At 41.3% G+C, this 21,278-nt stretch overlaps 1 protein-coding gene across 1 annotated transcript in view; it reads left to right on the top strand.

Moving 5' to 3' along the window:
• ZNF496 (zinc finger protein 496) overlaps positions 1–21,278 on the top strand; it is a 49,541-nt gene that overhangs the window by 22,866 nt on the left and 5,397 nt on the right. The window contains exons 6-8 of the mRNA XM_003421187.4: positions 16,825–16,957; positions 18,020–18,127; positions 19,128–19,238. Of these exons, the coding sequence (XP_003421235.1) occupies positions 16,825–16,957; positions 18,020–18,127; positions 19,128–19,238 (352 nt within the window). The remainder of the gene's footprint in view (positions 1–16,824; positions 16,958–18,019; positions 18,128–19,127; positions 19,239–21,278) is intronic.

The raw sequence follows: 21,278 nt of genomic DNA, 5'->3' as shown, positions 1-21,278 counted from the left end.
TATGGTCCAGTAACTCTACTTCTACATATATAGAGCCCGGAGAAACTCTTACACATGGACAAGGGGGATAGGAAAGGGTGTTCATTGAACTGTTGCTTGTAACAGCAAAATACTAGAAACAAAGTTAGGATCAGAAGAACTGGTAAAATCACACTGTATGACATTATACACATCAGTATATGTCAGTGAGTTAGAGCTACGTACATTGGCGTGAGTGAATCTTAATATGATGGTTAGTGGGAAGACACGTTTAACATTTTAAAACACAGAATAAACCCATTGCTGTTGAGTCAATTCCGACTCATAGCGACCCTATAGGACAGAGTAGAACTGCCCCATATGGTTTCCAAGGAGTGCCTGCTGGATTTGAACTGCTGACCTTTTGGCTAGCCGCCGTGACACTTAACCACTATGCCACCAGGGTTTCCAAAACACGGGATAGTACTGCAATATTATTCAGTAGTGGGAATTTAAAAGCATACACTAATTATTAAACACCAAATCCAGAGTGCTGACTCCCTCTAGGGTGGTGAGGAGGGTGGAGGCGTTGGAAGCAGAAAAGCTCTGGAGACAGCAATCTACTTGTAATGCCCTTTCCAAGAAGATCTGAAGCTTAGACTCTTACACGTTAACATTTTTTAAATCTTGGTGGTGGGTACGTGGACATTTTGTTTCAATTTTTTTTTAATTATTGTACTTTTGATGAACTTTTATAGAACCAACTAGTTTCTCATTAAACAATTAGTACGCATGTTTTGTGACATTGGTTACCAGCCCAACGACATGTCAGCATTCTCCCTTCTTGACCTCGGGTTCCCTATTACCAGCTTTCCTGTTCCCTCCTGCCTTCTCGTCCTTGCTCCTGGGCTGGTGTGCCCTTTTAGTCTCCTTTTGTTTATGGGCCTGTCTAATCTTTGGCTGAAGGGTGAATGTCAGGAGTGGCTTCATTCCTGAGCTAAAAATGTGTCCAGGGGCCATACTCTCTGGGGCTTTTCCAGTCCCTCTCAGGCCAGTAAGTGTGGTCCTTTTTTGTGAATTAGAATTTTGTTCTACATTTTTCTCCAGCTCTGTTTGGGACCCTCTATTGGAATCCCTGTCAGAGCAGTCAGCAGTGGTAGCCAGGCACCATCTAGCTGTACTGGGCTCGGTCTGGCGGAGGCTGCGGTCGTTGCAGTCCATTAGTCGTTTCAATTTTTAATGGTAAAATGAAAGTGATACAAGCACAAGGTAAAACTTCAAACACTAGAGAGAAAGGCATCAAGAAGAAAAGAAATCTCACATGTAATTCCATTGCCAGAGAAGCCCACTGCTGACGTGTGGGTCTGCGTATTCACCAAGTTGTTTCCTGACTGCAGACGCACGTATAATGCTACAGTGGTGTGTGGATGGACACTTAGATTTCCAGTTTGTTTGCTCTTATAAAGAACAGTGTGTTGTAGATTCTTTTATATACATCTTTGGTATGTTTCTGATTAATTCCTTAGGAAAATTTCCTAGAAATAGAACTGCTGTATAACAGGATATGCTCCAAATTCTGTCCAGAACAAGGCATTCCTCCGAGTTCTCGGGATGTTTTCCCACACCCTCAACTACCCAAAGGAGCACTTTTAATCTTTTCTAATTCGATGTGTTCATATTTAAAAACTTGTAAACATATGGAAGACTATTAAATTTCACTTTTATTCCTACTGGTCAGCCTTGAAAGACAGTTTATGTTTAGCAAAATTTCTAGGGCCCATTAAAAAGTTCTAACAGCAATTCTGAATCCTAACCACTTATCACAATCACCTATGGAACGCCTCATAATTTTTTTCCTTGAAAAAGTAATACTGTTTCATAATTCCAAAGACATTAGGTGATACTACTAAACCAATGTTAAATTTCTTAGGTATATACCGCAGGGATTTAATTGTGGTGCTATTGACATTTGGCCAGAAAATTCCTTATGGTGGAGGGCTGTCCTGTATATCGTAGGGTGTTTGGACGTCAGATGTTGATGTTGGGTGCCTACCACTAGAAGCTAATAGCATTCCACCCCGTGTGGTGACAAACAAAAATGTCTGCAGACATCGTCAAATGTCCTTTGGGGCACAATCGCTCTTGGTTGAGGGCCACTGCTGAAAGTACTGTGGTGGTGTAGGACAGTGAGCTTTTTCTTAAGAAGGTATATACTGAAGTATTTTGGGGTAAAACATCATGATGCCTACAACTGTTGTTAGTTGGCATCAAGTCTTTCAGCTCAATAGAACCATGCTCCATAGGGTTTTCAAGACTGTGACCTTTTGGAAGCAGATCACCAGGCTTTTCTTACGAGGCACCTCTCTTTGGGTTCAAACTGCCAACCTTTCAACTAGTAGTCGAGTGCTTATCATTCGTACCACCTAGGACCCCTTATGCCTACAAATATTAAATGATAAGAATCCAGGGGAAACAAGTAAACACACCTACCTACATGTATGTGAGAGAAAGAGGAAAATGCAAATGGTAAAATGTAAAGTAAATGAATCTGGTTGAAGGATATGTACATGTTTGTTATATTAATCTTCCTATTTTTTCTAGGTTTTTTTTTTTTAATCATTTTTAAGTGGTAATATATTTATAACAAAATTAGCCCTTTTAACCCTTTTTAAGTATATAATTCTGTGGCATTAATTACATTCACCACATTATGCAACCATCACTAACATTTTAAAAACTGTGTCACCCCAGATAGCAACTCTTATTAATAAATTAACCAATAAATCCCCTTCTTCCTGGTGAGCACTAACCTACTGAGTCTCTGTTAAATAGCCTATTCTTGATATTTCAAATGTGGCATCCTACAATATTTGTCCTTTTTTTGTCTGACTTATTTCATTCAGCAAAATACCTCCAAGATTCAAGATGTAGCATGCATCAGAGCTCGAATCCTTTTTGTGGCTGAATAATATTCCTCTGTATGTATAGCCCACATTGTCTTTATCCATCCCTCCGTTGTTGGACACTCGAATTGTTTCCACCTCTTGGCTATTGTGAATAACGTTGCGGTGAATTTTGGTGTACAAATATCTGTTGGAGTCCCTGCTTTCAATTCTTCTGGGCATATACCTAGGAGTGGAATTGCTGGGTCATAAATAATTCTATGTTTAGCTTTTTGAGGAACCGCCAAAATCTGTTTGCAGAAACTTTACATTCCCCCATGCCCTGAAAGAGGATTTTAACTTCTCCATATCCTTGCCAACACTTTTTATTTTTCTGATAATAGGCATCCTAGTGGGGTGAAGTGGTGTCTCTTTGTGGTTTCAATTTGCATTTCCCCATGCCTAATGAAGATGTTGAGCAACTTTTCATGTGCTTATTGGCCATTCGCATATCTTCTTTGAAGAAATGTCTACTCAAGTCCTTTGTCTGATTTTTTAATTGTGTTGTTTGTCTATTGTTGAGTTGTAGGAGTTCTTTATATAGTCTGTGTATTAAACCTTCATCAGATATATGATTTGCAAATATTTTCTGTCATCCTTGGAGCTTTTCACTACTTGATATGTCCTTTAAAACATAAAAGTTTTAAATTTTGATCAAGTCCAATTTATTTATTCTTCTTTTGTTGCTCACACTTTAGGTGTCATATCCAAGAAACCGACGCCAAATCCCAGGTCGTGAAGTTTACCCTTAGGTTTTCGTCTAAGGGTTTTATGGTTTTAACTTTTATATTCAGGTTGCTGATCCATTGGAGCCAATTTGTGTATGTGGTTGTGAGGTAGAGGTCCGACTTCATTCCTATGCACGGGGATATCCAGTTGTGCCAGCACCATCGGATAAAGAGACTGTTCTTTCCCATGAATGAACTTGACATCTCTGCTGAAAATCAGTTGGCCATAGATGTACGGTTTTATTTTTGGACTCTCAGTCCTGTTCCATTGGTCTATATTTCTATCCATAGGCCAGTGCCACACTGTTTTGCTTACTGTAGCTTTGTTGTAAGTTCTGAAATCACAAAGCGTTAAGTCCTTTAATTATATTCTTCTGTTTCAAGATTCTTTTGGCTAATTTTTATTATTTCCTTACTTCAAACGTCTTTGGGGTTAGTTTTTTCTTCTTTTTCGAATTCCTCAGAGTGTAAAATTAGGTTTATTGAGTTGAGATCTTCCTTCTGTTTATAATGTAGATGTTTATAGCTACAGATTTCCCACTGAGTAATGCCTTCACCACATGCCACAAGTTTTGGTATGTTGTGGCTTTGCTTTCATGTTTTTTTTTTAAGCTCATTGTGGTCTTTTTCTTTGACCCATTGGTTAAGACTGTTGTTTAATTTCCACGTATTTGTGAATTTTCCATTTTCCTTCTGTTATTGATTTCTAGCTTTTTTTTTTTTTTTTTTCATTATGGCTGAAGATACTTTTTGTAATTTCCATCTGTTTACATTTATTGATACTTGTTTTATGATCTAGCATATGGTTTTTCATGGAGCATGATCCATGTGCACTTGAGAAAAATGTGTGTTCTGCTGTAATTGAGTAGAATGTTCAGTATATGTTTATTAAGTCTAGTTGGTCTGTAGTGTTGTTCAAGTTTTTTATTTCCTTATTGTTCTTCTGTCTAGATATCCTGTCCATTTCTAAACCTGGTGTTGAAGGCTCTAACTATTATCGGACAGGTATTTTTCCATTCAATTCTGTCATTGTTTGCTTCATATATTTTGAGACTGTTAGGTACATTATGTGTTATACTTGTTATGTATTCTTTTTTAAAATAATTTTTATTGTGCTTTAAGTGAAAGTTTATGAATCAAGTAAGTCTCTCACACAAAAACCCATATAAACCTTGCTACACACTCCCAATTACTCTCCCCTAATAAGACAGCCCACCCTTTCCATTCACTCTCTCTTTCCGTGTCCATTTCGCCAGCTTCTAACCCCCTCCACCCTCTCATTTCCCCTCCAGGCAGGAGATGCCAACATAGTCTCAAGTGTCCACCTGATCCAAGAAGCTCACTCCTCACCAGTGCCCCTCTCCAACCCATTGTCCAGTCCAATCCATGTCTGAAGAGTTGGCTTCGGGAATGGTTCCTGTTCTGGGCCAACAGAAGGTCTGGGGGCCATGACCACAGGGATCCTTCTAGTCTCGGTCAGACTAGAAGTCTGGTCTTATGAGAATTTGGGGTCTGCATCCCACTGCTCTCCTGCTCCCTCAGGGGTTCTCTGTTGTGTTCCCTGTCAGGGCAGTCATCTGTTGTAGTTGGGCACCATCTAGTTCTTCCGGTCTCAGGCTGATTTAGTCTCTGGTTCATGTGGCCCTTTCTGTCTCTTGGGCTCATAATCACCTTGTGTCCTTGGTGCTCTTCATTCTCCTTTGATCCAGGTGGGTTGAGACCAATTGATGCATCTTAGGTGGCTGCTTGCTAGCATTTAAGACCCCAGATGCCACTCTTCAAAGTGGGGTGCAGAATGTTTTGTTAATAGATTTGATTATGCCAATTGACTTAGATGTCCTCTGAAACCATGGTCCCCAGGCCCCTGCCCCTGCTACGCTGGTCTTCGAAGCATTCAGTTTATTCAGGAAACTTCTTTGCTTATGGTTTAGTCCAATTGTGCTGACCTCCCCTCTATTGTGTGCTGTCTTTCCCTTCAGCTAAAGTAGTTCTTTATCTACTATCTAATTAGTGAATGCCCCTCTTCCACCCTCCCTCCCTCCCTCCCCCTTCTCGTTACCAAAAAAGAATGTTTTCTTCTCAGTTTAAACTATCTCTCAAGTTCTTATACTGGTGGTCTTATATAATATTTATGCTTTTGCAACTGACTAATTTCACTCAGCATAATGCCTTCCAGGTTCCTCCATGTTATGAAATGTTTCACAGATTCCTCACCGTTCTTTATCGATGCGTAGTATTCCATTGTGTGAATATACCATAATTTATTTATCCATTCATCCGTTCATGGGCACCTTGGTTGCGTCCATCTTTTTGCTATAGTAAACAGTGCTGCAATAAACATGGGTGTGCATATATCTGTTCGTGTAAAGGCTCTTATTTCTCTAGGATATATTCCAAGGAGTGGGATTGCTGATTTTACGTTAGTTCTATTTCCAGGTTTTTAAGGAAGCGCCAAATCGATTTCCAAAGTGGTTGTACCATTTTACATTCCCACCAGCAGTGTAGAAGTGTTCTACTCTCTCCACAGCCTCTCCAACATTTATTCTCTTGTGGTTTTTGGATTACGCTAGCCTTGTTGGAGTGAGATGAAATCTCATTGTAGTTTTGATCTGCATTTCTCTAACGGCTAATGATCGTGAACATTTCCTCATATATCCGTTAGCTACCTGAATGTCTTCTTTAGTGAAGTCTCTATTCATATATTTTGCCCATTTTTTAATTCAGTTATTTGTCTTTTTGCAGTTGAGTTTTTGCACTCTTATCTAGATTTTAGAGGTCAGGCGCTGATCAGAAATGTCATAGCTAAAAACTTTTTCCCAGTCTATAGGTAGTCTTTTTACTCTTTTGGTGAAGTCTTTGGATGAGCATAGGTGTTTGATTTTTAGGAGCTCCCAGTTATCTAGTTTTTCTTCTGCATTTATTTTTTGTTCTTAATAATGTTTTGTATACTGTTTATACCATATATTAGAGCTCCTAACGTTGTCCCTATTTTTTCTTCCAAGACCTTTATCGTTTTACATTTTATATTTAGGTCTTTGATCCATTTTGAGTTAGTTTTTGTGCGTGGAGTGAGGTATGGGTCTTGTTTCATTTTTTTGCAGATAGATATCCAGTTTTGCCAGCACCATTTGTTAAAAAGACTGTCTTTTCTCCATTTAACTGTTTTGGGGCCTTTGTCATATATCAACTGCTCATATGTGGATGGATTTATGTCCGGATTCTCAATTCTGTTCCATTGGTCCATGTATTTGTTGTTGTACCAGTATCAGGCTGTTTTGACTACTGTGGCAGTATAATAGGTTCTAAAATCAGGTAAAGTAAGGCCTCCCACTTTGTTCTTCTTTTTCAATAATGCCTTGTGTATCCGAGGCCTCTTTCCCTTCCATATGAAATTGGTGATTTGTTTCTCCATCCCATTAAAAAATGTCCTTGGGATTTGGATTGGAATTGCATTAAATGTATAGATGGGTTTAGTTAGAATAGACATTTTTATAATGTTAAGTCTTCCTATCCACGAGCAAGGTATGTTCTTCCACTGATGTCTCTTTTGGTTTCTTGCAGAAGTGCACTGTAGTTTTCTTTGTATGTCTTTTACATCTCTGGTAAGATTTATTCCTAAGTATTTTATCTTCTTGGGGGCTACTGTAAGTGGTATTGATTTGGTGATTTCCTCTTCAATGTTCTTTTTACTGGTGTAGAGGAATACGACTGATTTTTGTACGTTTATCTTGTATCCTGATTCTCTGCTGAACTCTTCTATTAGTTTCAGTAGTTTTCTGGAGGATTCCTTAGGGTTTTCTGTGTATAAGATCATGTCATCTGCAAATAGAGATACTTTTACTTCTTCCTTGCCAGTCTGGTTGCCCTCTATTTCTTTATCTAGTCTAAATGCTCTGGGTAGGACTTCCAGCACCATATTGAATAAGAGTGGTGATAAAGGGCATCCTTGTCTGGTTCCCGATCTCAGTGGGAATGTTTTCAGGCTCTCTCCATTTACGATGATGTTGGCTGTTGGCTTTGTATAAATGCCCTTTATTGTGTTGAGGAATTTTCCTTGTATTCCTGTTTTGCTGAGAGGTTTTTATCATGAATGAGTGTTGAACTTTGTCAAATGCCTTTTCTGCATCAATTGATAAAATCATGTGTTTCTTGTCTTTTGTTTTATTTATGTGTTGGATTACATTGATTGTTTTTCTAATGTTGAACCATCCCTGCATACCTGGTGTGAATCCCACTTGGTCATGGGGAATTATTTTTCTGATATGTTGTTGAATTCTATTGGCTAGAATTTTTTTGAGGATTTTTGCATCTACATTCATGAGGGATATAGGTCTATAATTTTCTTTTCTTGTGGTATCTTTACCTGGTTTTTGTATCAGGGGTATGGTGGCTGCATAGAATGAGTTTGGTAGTATTCCGTCCTGTTCTATGCTCTGAAAAACCTTTAGTAGTAGTGATGTTAACTGTGCCCTGAAAGTTTGGTAGAACTCTGCAGTGAAGCCATCTGGACCAGGGCTTTTTTTTTTTTTAATAATTTTTATTGAGCTTTAAGTGAACATTTACAAATCAAGTCAGTCTGTCACATATAAGCTTATATACAACTTACTCCATACTCCCACTTACTCTCCCCCTAATGAGTCAGCCCTTCCAGTCTCTCCTTTCGTGACAATTTTGCCAGCTTCTAACCCTCTCTACCCTCCTATCTCCTCTCCAGACAGGAGATGCCAACACAGTCTCAATTGTCCACCTGATACAGGTAGCTCAGTCTTCATCAGCATCTCTCTCCTACCCAGTGTCCAGTCCCTTCCATGTCTGATATGTCTGATGAGTTGTCTTCGGGAATGGTTCCTGTCCTGGGCCAACAGAAGGTTTGGGGACCATGACCGCCAGGATTCCTCTAGTCTCAGTCAGACTATTAAGTCTGGTCTTTTCCTGAGAATTTGGGGTCTGCATCCCACTGATCTCCTGTTCCCTCAGGGGTTCTCTCTTGTGCTCCCTGTCAGGGCAGTCATGGGTTGTGGCCGGGCAGGGCTTTTTTTTTGTTACGAGTTTTTTGTTACCTTTTCAATCTCTTCTTTTGTTATGGGTCTATTTAGTTGTTCTACCTCCCTTTGTGTTAGTTTAGGTAGGTAGTGTGTTTCTAGGAATTCATCCATTTCTTATAGGTTTTCAAATTTCTTTGAGTATAGTTTTTCATAGTAATCTGATATGATTCTTTTAATTTCAGTTGGGTCTGTTGCAATATCACGCATCTCATTTCTTATTCAGGTTATTTGCTTCCTCTCCTGTTTTTCTTTTGTCAGTTTGGCCAGTGTTTTATCAATTTTGTTGATTTTTTCAAAAAACCAGCTTTTGGTCTTATTAATTCTTTCAATTGTTTTTCTGTTTTCTATTTCATTTAATTCAGCTTTAATTTTTATTTGTTTTCTTCTGGTGCCTGTGGATTTCTTTTGTTGCTCTCTTTCTATTTGTTCGAGTTGTAAGGATAGTTTTTTGATTTTGGCCCTTTCTTCTTTTTGGATGTGCGCATTTATTGATATAAATTGGCCTCTGAGCACATCTTTTGCTGTGTCCGAAAGGTTCTGATAGGAAGTGTTTTCATTCTCATTGCATTCTATGAATGTCCTTATTCCATCCTTAATGTCTTCTATAATCCAGTCTTTTTTGAGCAGGGTATTGTTCATTTTCCAAGTGTTTGATTTCTTTTCCCTGCTTTTCCTATTATTGATTTCCACTTTTATGGCCTTATGGTCAGAGAAGATGCTTTGTAATATTACGATGTTTTGGATTCTGCTAAGGCTTGCTTTATGACCTACTATGTGGTCTGTTCTAGAGAATGTTCCAGGTGCACTAGAAAAGAAAGTATACCTGGCTGCTGTTGGGTGGAGTGTTCTGTATATGTCTGCGAGGTCAAGTTGGTTGATTGTGGCATTTAGATCTTTCGTGTCTTTATTGACCTTCTTTCTGGATGTCCTGTCCTTCACCGAAAGTGGTGTGTTGAACTCTCCTACTATTATTGTGGAGCTGTCTATCTCACTTTTCAATGCTGATAGAGTTTGTTTTATGTATCTTGCAGCCCTGTCATTGGGTACATAAATATACAATATGGTTATATCTTCTTGCTGTATTGTCCCTTTAATCATTATATAGTGTCCTTCCTTATTCTTTCTGATGGATTTAACTTTAAAGTCTATTTTGTCAGAAATTAATATTGCCACTCTTGCTCTTTTTTGATTGTTGTTTGCTTGATATATTTTTTTCCATCCTTTGAGTTTTAGTTTGTTTGTGTCTCTAAGTCTAAGATGTATCTCTTGTAGGCAGCATATAGACGGATCTTTTTTTTTAATCCATTCTGCCACTCTCTGTCTCTTTATTGGTGCATTTAGTCCATTTACATCCAAGGTAATTAATGGATAGGTATGAATTTGGTGCTGTCATTTTGATGTCTTTTTCTGTGTGTTGACAGTTTCTTTTTCCCACTTCATTTTATGTGCTGAGTAGATTTTCTTTATATATTGCCCTTTCCTCATATTTGTTGTTGATTTTGTTTCTGCTGAGTCTGTATTTTTCCCTTGTATTTTATTTTGATGAGTAGGATAGTTTGTCTCCTTTGTGGTTACCTTATTATTTACCCCTATTTTTCTAAATTTAAAACTAACTTTTATTTCTTTGTATCGCCATATCTTCCTCTCCATATGGAAGGTGTATAACTACATTTCTTAGCCCCTCTTTATTATTTTAATGTTGTCTTCTTTTATACAATAACATCGCTGTTGCCCTGTGTTGGGCTTTTTTTTTTTTTTTAATTTTGCTTTGTTTTTTGTTTTTGTTTTTTTTTTTTCATTTCCTTGTCTGGGTTGATTTCTGGTTACTCTGCCCAGTGTTCTAGTCTTGGGCTGATACCTGATATTACTGATTTTCTAACCAAAGAACTCTCTTTAGTATTTCTTGTAGTTTGGGTTTGGTTTTTACGAATTCCCTCAATTTGTGTTTATCTGAAAATGTCTTAATTTCACCTTCATATTTAAGAGACAGCTTTGCTGGATATATGATTCTTGGCAGGCAATTTTCTTCCTTCAGTTTTTTAAATATGTCATCCCATTTCCTTCTCATCTGCATGGTTTCTGCTGAGTAGTGCAAGCTTATTCGTATTGGCTCTCCCTTTTAGGGGACTTTTCGTTTATCCCTCGCTGCTCTTATAATTCTCTCTTTATCTTCGGTTTTGGCAAGCTTGATTATAATATGTCTTGGTGACTTTCTTTTAAGATCTACCTTATGTGGAGTTTGATGAGCATCTTGGGTAGATATCTTCTCATCTCTAACAATATCAGGGAAGTTTTCTGCCAACAAATCTTTAACAATTTTCTGTGTATTTTCTGTTATCCCTCCCTGTTCTGGTACTCCAATCACTCATATGTTATTTCTCTTGATAGAGTCCCACATGATTCTTAAGCTTTCTTCTTTTTTTTTATTCTTTTGTCTGATTTTTCCTCAAATATATTAGTGCCAAGTGATTTATATTTGAGTTCAGAAATTCTAGCTTCTACTTGCTCAATTCTGCTCCTCTGACTTTCTATTGAGTTATCTAATTCTGTAATTTTATTGTTAATCTTCTGAATTTCTGATTGCTGTCTGTCTATGGATTTTTCTAGCTTATTAAACTTTTCATTATGTTCCTGAATAATCTTTCTCATTTCTTCAGTTGCTTTATCTATGTGTTCCTTGGCTTGTTCTGTGTATTGCCTCATTTCCTTCCTGATGTCTTGAAGGGTTCTGTATATTAAACTTCTGTATTCTGCATCTGGTAATTCCAGGAATGCGCTTTCATCTAGAAGATCCCTGGATTCTTTGTTTTGAGAGCCTGTTGAGGTGATCATGGTCTGTTTCTTTATGTGACTTGATGTTGACTGTTGTCTCCGAGCCATCTATTAGTTATTGTATTAGTTTATGCTTGCTTACTGTGTCATAGCTGCTTGCTTTGTTTTGTTTTGGTATGACCCTGTGGGTTGCTTGAGTGAGCTAGCTTGATTATTTTCACCTTTGGAGCTCTGGTGTCCTGTTCCCAGCTGGCTAGAGCTGTTATCAGGTATATCAGTCTAGAAGTCCATTCAGTTTTCTTGTATGAATTCAGCTCAGGTTTCCAGGTAGGTGATATCAAGTGTGTGGTACAGGCTCTGTCCTACAGTCTTAGAGGGGCAGGGGTGATTGGCGTATATACCGGTATCTGATTGCAGCAGGGGGTCACGCTCTGAACAACGCAGGGGCCTGAGAACTGACCCCCAAGTGTCTCTGAGGAAAGCGCATCTCTGTTCCCTAGAGCGTGCTGGTGGGTGTGTTCTGCAGAGGGACCATGGGCACCAAAAGTTTTTGGTTGTAAGGACTGGGAGATACCAGTTATCTTTGGCCCCCTGTCGCGGGTGGCTGGGTGACCTGAGTGGAGCGAGCAGTCCTTAGGTTCCTCATGTGGGTAGTTGAGGACCTTGGTTAATAGGCAAAGCAATGTCAAACAACAAACACCCACCTCTCCGCCACACTGCTTAAATGATTGGAGTTTGCCAACAAGGGCCTATTCTCCCGAAATAGGCCCACACAGGTCCACGCAGAAGGGAAAGGTGCTCAAGGTCAATGGACGGTTTATATCTGGACAGGAGCCGCTTCTGTCCTGAGCTCCCCTGGTTAATGGAGCTAGCAAAGTATCCTCTCCCCCCAGTTGCAAATTTTTTCCTTTCCCAAGGCCGGGAGGATGGCTCTAGGTGCTCACCAGGGTCTACCTCAGGGCCAGGGATTCAGCCACTGAAACTGGCTTGGGGGTGGGGGGTGGGGGGTGGGGGCATGGTAAAATATACGCAAGCACTTAGCTTTTGCCGAGAACGCAGTTCTCCTCAGGTTCCAGAGGTGTGAGTGGGCTGGGTGGCTGCTGCTTCTCCCTGAGGAAACTGCAGCAGATCGCTAGGATCTGCCCGCTGCTGCTGCTCCAGGAATGGTGCCTGAGGGCTCCCCGCGATTCAGGTCCTGTAACTCCTCTCCACTTCTGAATGGTCTCTTCCTTCCCCTGCCCCTCGGTTCATTGTCTAAGCTTGCCTTGGATGCTCAGGGCTCTCAGCTTGTCACAAATATATTTGTTTCACTTGTTTTTTCAGGTGTTTGTTGTAAAGCGGGCTGTCGGAAGCTTCTGTCTATTCCTCCATATTGGCTCTGCCTGTTATATCTACTTGATGACTTGACCCTCTTGTCATTCTAAAATGCCCTTCTTTGTCTTTTATAGCAGTTTTTGACTTAACATCTATTTTTTTCTGATACTATTTTTTTTTTTATTATAGCCATTCCAGCTCTCTTTTGGTTCATGTGCATCAAATTATCTTTTTCCATCCTATCACTTTCATTTTACTGTGTCTTCTGATTTAAAATGAGTCTGTTGTAGACAGCGTGTGGTTGGATCATGTTTTTCAATCCATTTTGCTAGTTTCTGTTTTTTGATTGGAGAGTTTAATCCATTCAGATTTAAAGTAATTACTGATAATACAGGACTTACTTCTGCCACTTTGCTGTTTGTTTTCTGTATATTTGTTACCTTTTTTGTCCTCATTTATTTCTTTACTGCCTTTTCTTGTGTTTAGTTTATATTTGTATAGTGAACTTTTTTGATCCCTTATACCTTGTTGTGTGTGTATGTTTTCTTAGATATTTTCTTTGTGGTTACCATGATAATTGCGCTTAACATCTTAACAGTCTAGTTTGAATTGATGTCAATTCAACTTCAAAACATACAGAAATTCTGCTCCTGTACAGCTCTGTCCCACTCTTTTTATGTTGTTGTTACAGATTACATTTTTATACATTGTGCGTGCAACAACATAGAAAACAAAATGATTTTTTTTTTGCATTTGTCTTTTAAATCATGTGAGAAAGAAAAACTGGTGTTATAAAGAAAAATGCAATGATACTAGCTTTTAAATTTGCCCATATAGTTTTCTTTACCAGTGACCTTTATTTCTTCATACAGCTTCAAGTTACTCTTTTTTTTTTTCTCTTATCTAAAGGGCTCCCTTTAGCATTTCTCATAGGGCATGTCTTTTGGTAACAAACTCCCTCAGCTTTTGTTTATTTGGGAAGGTCTTCATTTCTCTTCAATTTTTTAAAGGACAGTTTTGCTGGATATTGGAATCTTGGTTGATAGGTTTTTTATTTTTAGTTTTTTTCCCCCCTTTCAGCTCATTAACTGTGTCATCTCACAACCTTCTGTCCTCTGTGGTTTCTGCTTAGAAACTGGTTGTTGATCTTATTCAGGATTTCTTGTATGTGATGAGACAGTTTTCTCTTGCTGTTTTCCATATTCTGTATTTTTGGCTTTCGATAGTTTAATTATAACGTATCTCTGTGCAGATCTCTGCTTTTCCTGCTTGGAGTTTGTTGGGCTTCTTGGATATTCATGTTTTAAAATATTCATATAGATTCATTTTTTAATCAAATTTGGCAAGCTTTGGCTATTATTTCTTCGAATATTCTATCCCCACCTCCCTTTTCTCTTTGGCACTCCCATAAGGTGTGTTGGTCTTCTTAACGATGTCCCACAGATCCCCTAGGTGCGGCTTACTTATCTTAGCTCTCTTTTGTTCTGCTTCTCAGAGTGGATATTTCACTTGTCCTGTCTTTGAGCTCCTTGATTCTCTCTTTTGCCTGCTCAGCTCTGTTGTTGAACCCCTCTCGTGACATTTTCATTTCAGTTATTATACTTTTCAGCCCCAGAATTTTTGTTTGGTTCCTTTTTTATAATTTCTGTCCCTTTATTAATATTCTCATTTTGTTTATACAGTGTTTTCCTGGTATCCTTTAGTTTTTGCCCTTTAGCCCTTTGAGCATATTTCAGATGGTTGTTTTAAAATCTTTGTCTAATAAGCCCTATGTGTGGGCTTCCTCAGGTATAGTTTCTGTCCATTTATTTTGTTCCTTTGACTGGACTGTAGTTTCCTGTTTATTTGTCTGCCTTGTGATTTTTTTGTTGTCATTGAAAACTGGCTATTTGAATATTATAATGTGGTAATTCTGGAATCACATTCTCTCCTTTCCCCAGGGTTTGTTGCTTTTGCGATTGCAGAAGGCAGTAGTAGTCCATTTGTTTAGTGAATTTTCCAAAATATTTTTGCAAAGATTATATTCCTTATCATGTTTGTTCACTGATGTCTGTTCCTCTAGCTTGTTTTCAGCTAGTGTTTCAACAAATATTTTCTTGAACACCAGGAGATTAAAAAAAGAAGAAAAGAAAGAAGCATTAAAAAAAAAAAAACCTTGCCCAGCCTTTGCAGATTGGCTTTCTGCTGGGACTCTCCTTTAACACTTAGCCAAACGTACACTGAGCCCAGGAACCAGCCTGAAATGAAAGCTCACAGTCCTCTCCAGTCTTTTCTGAGCATGCATCCTGCCCTGGAGAGGTGCATGGATTTCAGAATCCCCCGTACACACAGGTGCTTTTGAATGCTCTAATTTCCCAAAGAAACTCTCCCCAGCTTTCCTCACAGACTTCAGATGGTATTTTGTATGTTACAACCCTAATCTTTTGCCCCAGGCATCTGTAGCTTGTTTGTGCACCTTACAGTGTTTTTTAGCATTGTCCACTGCTTTTCCAGCCTGAGTGAATTCTGAGTTCAGTGAAACAGATGCAGGTGCCTTGCTTCAGTCCTTCAGGTAGCCCCTAGACAGGTTAAAGCTGGCAGACACAACCATTTGCAAACAAGATCTGCTCTGCTCCCTCTGGAGCCAGGAACAAGTGCCCCACACTGTGAACCAAGCAGCTGCTGAGCCTGGAGGGAGTGGGGTGAGGGTGAGTAAAAGCCTCACAAAACTTTACTTCTGTTTTTAAGCTGACTTTTTCTTCATTTGGCATTACTTGGTTGCTGTAAACCTTTGATTTTCCAGAATTCTGACAAAGTTGGTTCTGACAGTTTGTGCTTGTTTTTCAATATTTCTGTGGGGGGACTGGAACTTGGAGAGCTGCCTATTCCACCGTTTTGCTTTAGGTTTATTTTTAAATATTAAAAAGTGTACATGTGAGGAGGCTGAGCATAGGGGTGTGTCCAGAAGATACAAGAGGAAATTCATTGAAAATCCTCCTTCCTAATCCTGTTACCCTTGTCCCTGTACCTTGTCCTTGTCTCCTAGATGCCAAGACAGCCATGTGTCAGTAACTGGTATTCCTCCAGAGGCTTACATGTTTGAAAAACTTCTTTTTTTATTTCTTTTTTGCCACACAGATGATAGTATTTTATACATAAAGTCCTGCAGGTTGCCTTTTTTCCTCAGAAATTCTATTTCTGAGTCCTTTTCAATTAACTATATAAAGACTTCTTTGTTTTTATGCTTGTCTGGTATTATGTGGTTGTATCATCAGTTTTTAAAAGTTATTTTTGATACATTTGATGGCCCAAGGTTCAAAATGTACAAAAAGTCTCTGCAGTACGCCTAACTCAGTCTTCCTAGTTCCTCTCTTGAGACGCTCCCGTTGTTCCCCATTTCTAGACAGCCAGTTATTCTTGTGCACATGGGGGCACACCAGACACACTTCTGCACAGGTATTTTTCATTTAACAGCACACCTTGGAGAAATTCCTTTTCAGTGCAGAGAGAGTCTCTCATTCCTTCTCATGGCTGCACAGTGGTCAGCAGGATAATCATCAGTAGGATGTCCAGTAGTTTACTAATTGGTTACCTGCTGATGGGCACAGAGGTTGTTCAGTCTTTAACTGCTGTCATTAAGAAGCTTGTAGAATGTTCATGTTGCACATGTGTAAAATAAATCCTAGAAATAGAATTTCTGAATCCAAGGATAAGCACATTGGTAATTTTGCTGGGTAATTTTGCTGGGTATTGCCCGGTTGCCCGCCATGGGAGTTGTATGGGTATGCAGCCACTGTGTGGGAGGGCCTGTTTTCTCCACATCCTCAGCCACCCAGGGGAGCACCCACCATTTGGATTCTGCCAGATCAGATGGTGCAAGGTAGATCACAGGACAGAAGTGGTGAAACAGCAGGGGCTTTGGAGGTCTGGCCCTGGGATAGAGCCATTTGCTTTCTCATCCTGTGGGCGTGTGCTGCTGAGTGAGGGCTCTGCTCAGTGCTCCAGCTTGCCCCCCTCTTTGTTCGTAGCACCCCCTACTAACCAAAACTGGACTGAGGCATCCCTGTTGTTCTCCTGTGGTTTCAGAACCGGGTTTCTCCATTCAAGGACATGATCTTCTGCTTCTCTGAAGAGGACTGGTCTCTTCTAGACCCAGCTCAGACTGGCTTCTACGGAGAATTCATCATAGGGGAGGATTGTGGGGTCTCGCTGCCTCCAAGTAAGAGTTAACTCCCTTTCCCCCAAGACCAGGGAGCTGGAGTCGGGGGACTTTCCATCCCTCCAAGTAACAACCCTCCAAGATTAGAGAACTGAAGGGGATCCTCCCTCTCCAAATCGTGGTTAACTTCCCCTCTCCAGGATCAGGGTCTCCCTCCTGCTGACTAACAGTTAATCCCCCAAAGAGCTGGGCGGGTCTTGCTGCCTCTGAGTAAGCCTGGCTGCCACTCACCCAAGTCTAAGGAACTGGGGGAGGGGATCTTGCTACTTCCAAAGAAAAGTGAATTTCCCCTCCCCTGATTTTTGAGATCAGGGAATTAAGGTGTCTTGCTGCCTCTGAGTAACAGTTAAGTCCTCTTTATGTAAGATCAGGGAATTGGGCGGGGGGGTCTCTCAGTCCAAGCAACAGTTAATTTTTCCCTCCATAGGGATGTAGGGGATCTCACTGCCTCTGAATAAGAGTTACCATATTTTTATGCAAATGACACATGCTATATGTTTTTTGCCAGCCAGGCAACCCCCTTTACTATTTTTATAAGCAAGCTATGCTATGTGTTATATGTGTGTAGGGGGGCACGTTATGTATGTGGGCACATTACTTGTGAGAAAATACAGTAACTCCCCCTCACCCAAGACCAGGGACCTGGGTGCCACAGCCACAAGCTGTTGTCTACCCCCTACCCTGATGGAGGAAATAAGTGCCCAGTGGTCCCACAGGTGCTTTGTGGATTGTCTTACCAGCCACACTTAGATCAGGCTTACCTTGGCACAAAACCAAACATGAAATGTTTGTCATTCTTACCCTGCAGTCTCTTTTCAGTTCTGGCGTTACAGCTAATCAGCCCTAGAGAGATACCCCAAGCCCACTGCAGCCCGCCCTGTCTTGCTCCACCCTGTTCAATTCTCCGCAGCCCCGCAGGACACCTTTTTGCCATGGCCAGTGGGGCCTCCTTCCACCTTCTCTTTGCGGGACCTGACAGGAAGTTGCTGCATTCGGCCCACACTAGGTGCCTATGAGAAAAGACTGTTGATACGTGCGTGTCCTCCCCTCTTCTGTGAGCAGGCGAGCCAGGCATCCAGCCAGATCTCTCCCAGGGAGAGCAGAATGAGCCGCGGATTACAGAGCTGCAGGACCTCCAAGGAAAAAACATGCCCCAAGTCTCCTACCTGGGTGAGTAAGGCTCTCAGAACTGGGTGGGCAGGAGGGTGCTCCCTTGCTGAGGCAAGCCCATGCAAGCCCATTCGGCAAGCCCACTCCCTGCTCTCCCTAGCCAAGAGAGGCCCTCTAGCTACCCGGGCTCTATCTTGATAGAACATGTCTTGCTTTGTCCCTGACTCCTAACAGAAAAAATGTGAGAGCTTCATTTTGCCAGGGATGGGGGTTTTACAGCCTCAAGCAGGGACCAGGAAATAATAGGGATACCTTTCTCACTTACCTACAGATAGCACCTAGTTTATGCTAAGGATCCAGTGGTTCCTCCATAAGTTAAAACAAATACACTGAACCATGCTGGGGGAGGGATTGCCTTCCCGACTCTGAGGGCATGGAGTGTACCGTCCTGGGGTGAACTTCTCACCCATCACACAGGAGCTGCTGGAGCTCACCTGACCCCGCACAGCTCAGCCGCCACAGTCCCAGATCTCTTCCGGTAACCAGAACTCATGTTTGCAGCCACGGCGCTGTCGCGCCTTGACATGTCTGCTCCTTCAGGGGAGATAACTTGGTGCAGGATCGGCAGCACTCCCACACCTCCTTCCCTTTGGGGGAACGAAAGCCGGCATGCGGAAGACCAGGTTTTGCCACACCATCTGTGACCTGGAAGAAAATAGCCATGTCTGACTAGTGCGCCTAACAGTCTGGAGCCTAGCACAGGAGCTCCTGTTGACCTCTGCCCCAGGAGGCTATGTAGGTGGTGGAAATGGGATGGTGATGTTGCTTGTCCACTGTCACAGAGATAGACATGACAGAACCAGGATTTGGGTTTGCTTCTGTCCATGATGTCCTGTGAGCTTATTCACTTGGCACACTTCACTGAGTGATGGGCCAGCAGGCACTGGGGACACTGTTCAGTCCTCGAATCTCTACATAGCGTCTATGGAGATTCTTCCCCTAGGTACCACTGCCAAGTTGCAGGGCAAATCATTTTTTCCTTTTTTTTTTCTCTGAAAAGACTTTCAGAGTCTCCAGCCATTCCAGATGGAAGAAAGAAGAAAAAATGAGATACAGGTGCCAGAATTCCAGACCTGCCAGCAGGTGGCTCTTTCTCAAAGCACCTACCCAGGTAGAGTGAGAGAGAGAGAGTGAGTGTGTGTGTGTGTGAGTGAGTGAGTGGGGATGGCGGTGGGGCTGGTACAGTTAGGAATTTACACCCCCAACAACCTAAAACCCCCCTGAAAGCCCACTTTTGTGGCATTATCAACTGTGACAGTTTGTTTTGCTGGCATCGCCCCAGCCAGCTTTCAGCTGGAGACCTTTCCCGCCTTGCCTTTTCCTTGTACTTGTCGCACTGGGTATGTTTTTTTCCTTGGAAGGTCAGATTCCTAGGATAAGTCTCCGGAGTTAAAGAATTTCTGGAATGCCAAACTTGAAAAGGACTTGTAGAGAGCCAGTATACTGTTACTGCCCTCAGGGGAGTAGTTTACATTTACATTCTGAATTGTCTTGGCAAAAGTTGCCACCTCTGGAGGCAAAAACTAACATACAGCTCTGGTTCTGAATTTCTCCTAAATACGAAACCCAGGTCTCTGATTGTTATTCGATTAAATACATTGTATCCTAGTGGTTTTCTGTAGCTTTGGAGACCTTCTGCACACATTGTTTCTTTCACTGGTGATACCTTTTGAAGGCAAGACTTGTGAGTTACTTCCACCCAGCTCCATGCAGACCCCCAGCCCTGTGTGATTTCCCCCTGTAATGGGTGGACAAAGGGGATTTTACAGGGTGGGACATGTAGGAGGATCATCCCCCTCCCTACTACCCCACAAGCCTGACTTCACTCTCAGCTTCTAAAGGAGACTGATTTTGCATGCTAATAGTGACATTTAGCCAGCTCTCAGGTTTGGATGAATTCTTGATGTTTATGATTCATTTTAAATCCTCTATGGCTTCTGACTGCATGTCTCTTAGCTCCTTCAGCCTGCTTTTAGATGGGGGACGCTCATTGACAAAGGGAAGTTTTCAATTCAGTCCTCCTTTATTGAGACGGCTCTGGAATGGCAAGAAGCCAAAGGCTGCTACCTGAGAAGAGGGAGAAATAATGAAGCCATCCCTGGTCTTTGTTTTTTTGCTACTGCCAAATTGCCTTCCAAAGAGGCTGTTCTCACCAGTCTGCTCTCTGACTGCAGGCAGAGTGGTCGCTTCCCCACATCTGTGTCCCTGCGGGATGTTCCCAATCTGTGCAGTTTGTGCCTGTCTGATGAGGGTGTTATGGAGTCTGCCTCTGCAATGGAGTATCTTTTTTGTCTTTATTGTGTTTTCTCTGTGAACTGCCTAGTTAATATTCTTCTGTCCTTTTTTGTCTGTTTCTTTGCCTCTTTTTATTAAGCTGTCTTTATGTCCTAAGCTCTGCAGTAGGGCGAGCACTTTACATGGTTTTACGCATTGCATCTTCATGGCAACTGTGTGAGTAGGTGCTATTAGGTGTCCATTTTGGATTTGGGGCAACTGAGGTGCAGAGAGCTAAAGTCACTTGCCCAGGGTCACACACTTAAAAGCTGTAAGGGGCAGAAACCAAATTAGAACCCAGGTGGTCTGGCTCCGGGACCCTTGCTCTTTTCCATTACTCCATATTACCGAGGTGTGGTTTGTTTTTTCTGTGGATTTGTAGAAACTCAAACTGATCCATCTTAACCCATTTCCTCCTATGTTTGCACTTAATTTCTACCATTTTTAAAAGCGTATATGCCTTTCAACACATAAATGATTTTTAACATTGTTTAATGTTGTCATCTTCTTCTTTTTTCATTTTATGTCTTCCTTAAGAAAGCCCATCCGAAGAATATTCTGTATTTTCCTCTAATGGCTCTATCGTTGTGTTTTGTTCTCGTATTTAGTTCTTGATCATTTCCCGGGCCCCACGCCCTGCTTCTCCCCTCAGCCCTCTGAACACAGGAGGAACTAATCGTTCCCAGCCCACGGGGCGCAGTTTTGAGACTTTAGCTGCTGGCCTGCCTTGCGCCTTTGCCTTTACCTGCCGACAGCAGCCTGGCTCCTCACCGGCCACTTGTTCTGCTGGGAGAAGGCTGTGCTAACCTCCCTGGTTGGGCTCAATTCCTCCAAAACATTGGATAACTTTTCTTTAAATGTTTCACCTGTAAAACAA

This window comes from Loxodonta africana, chromosome 2 (assembly GCF_030014295.1).
Source record: "Loxodonta africana isolate mLoxAfr1 chromosome 2, mLoxAfr1.hap2, whole genome shotgun sequence".
NCBI lineage: Eukaryota > Metazoa > Chordata > Mammalia > Proboscidea > Elephantidae > Loxodonta > Loxodonta africana.
This window is presented reverse-complemented; position numbering and strand designations above follow the sequence as displayed.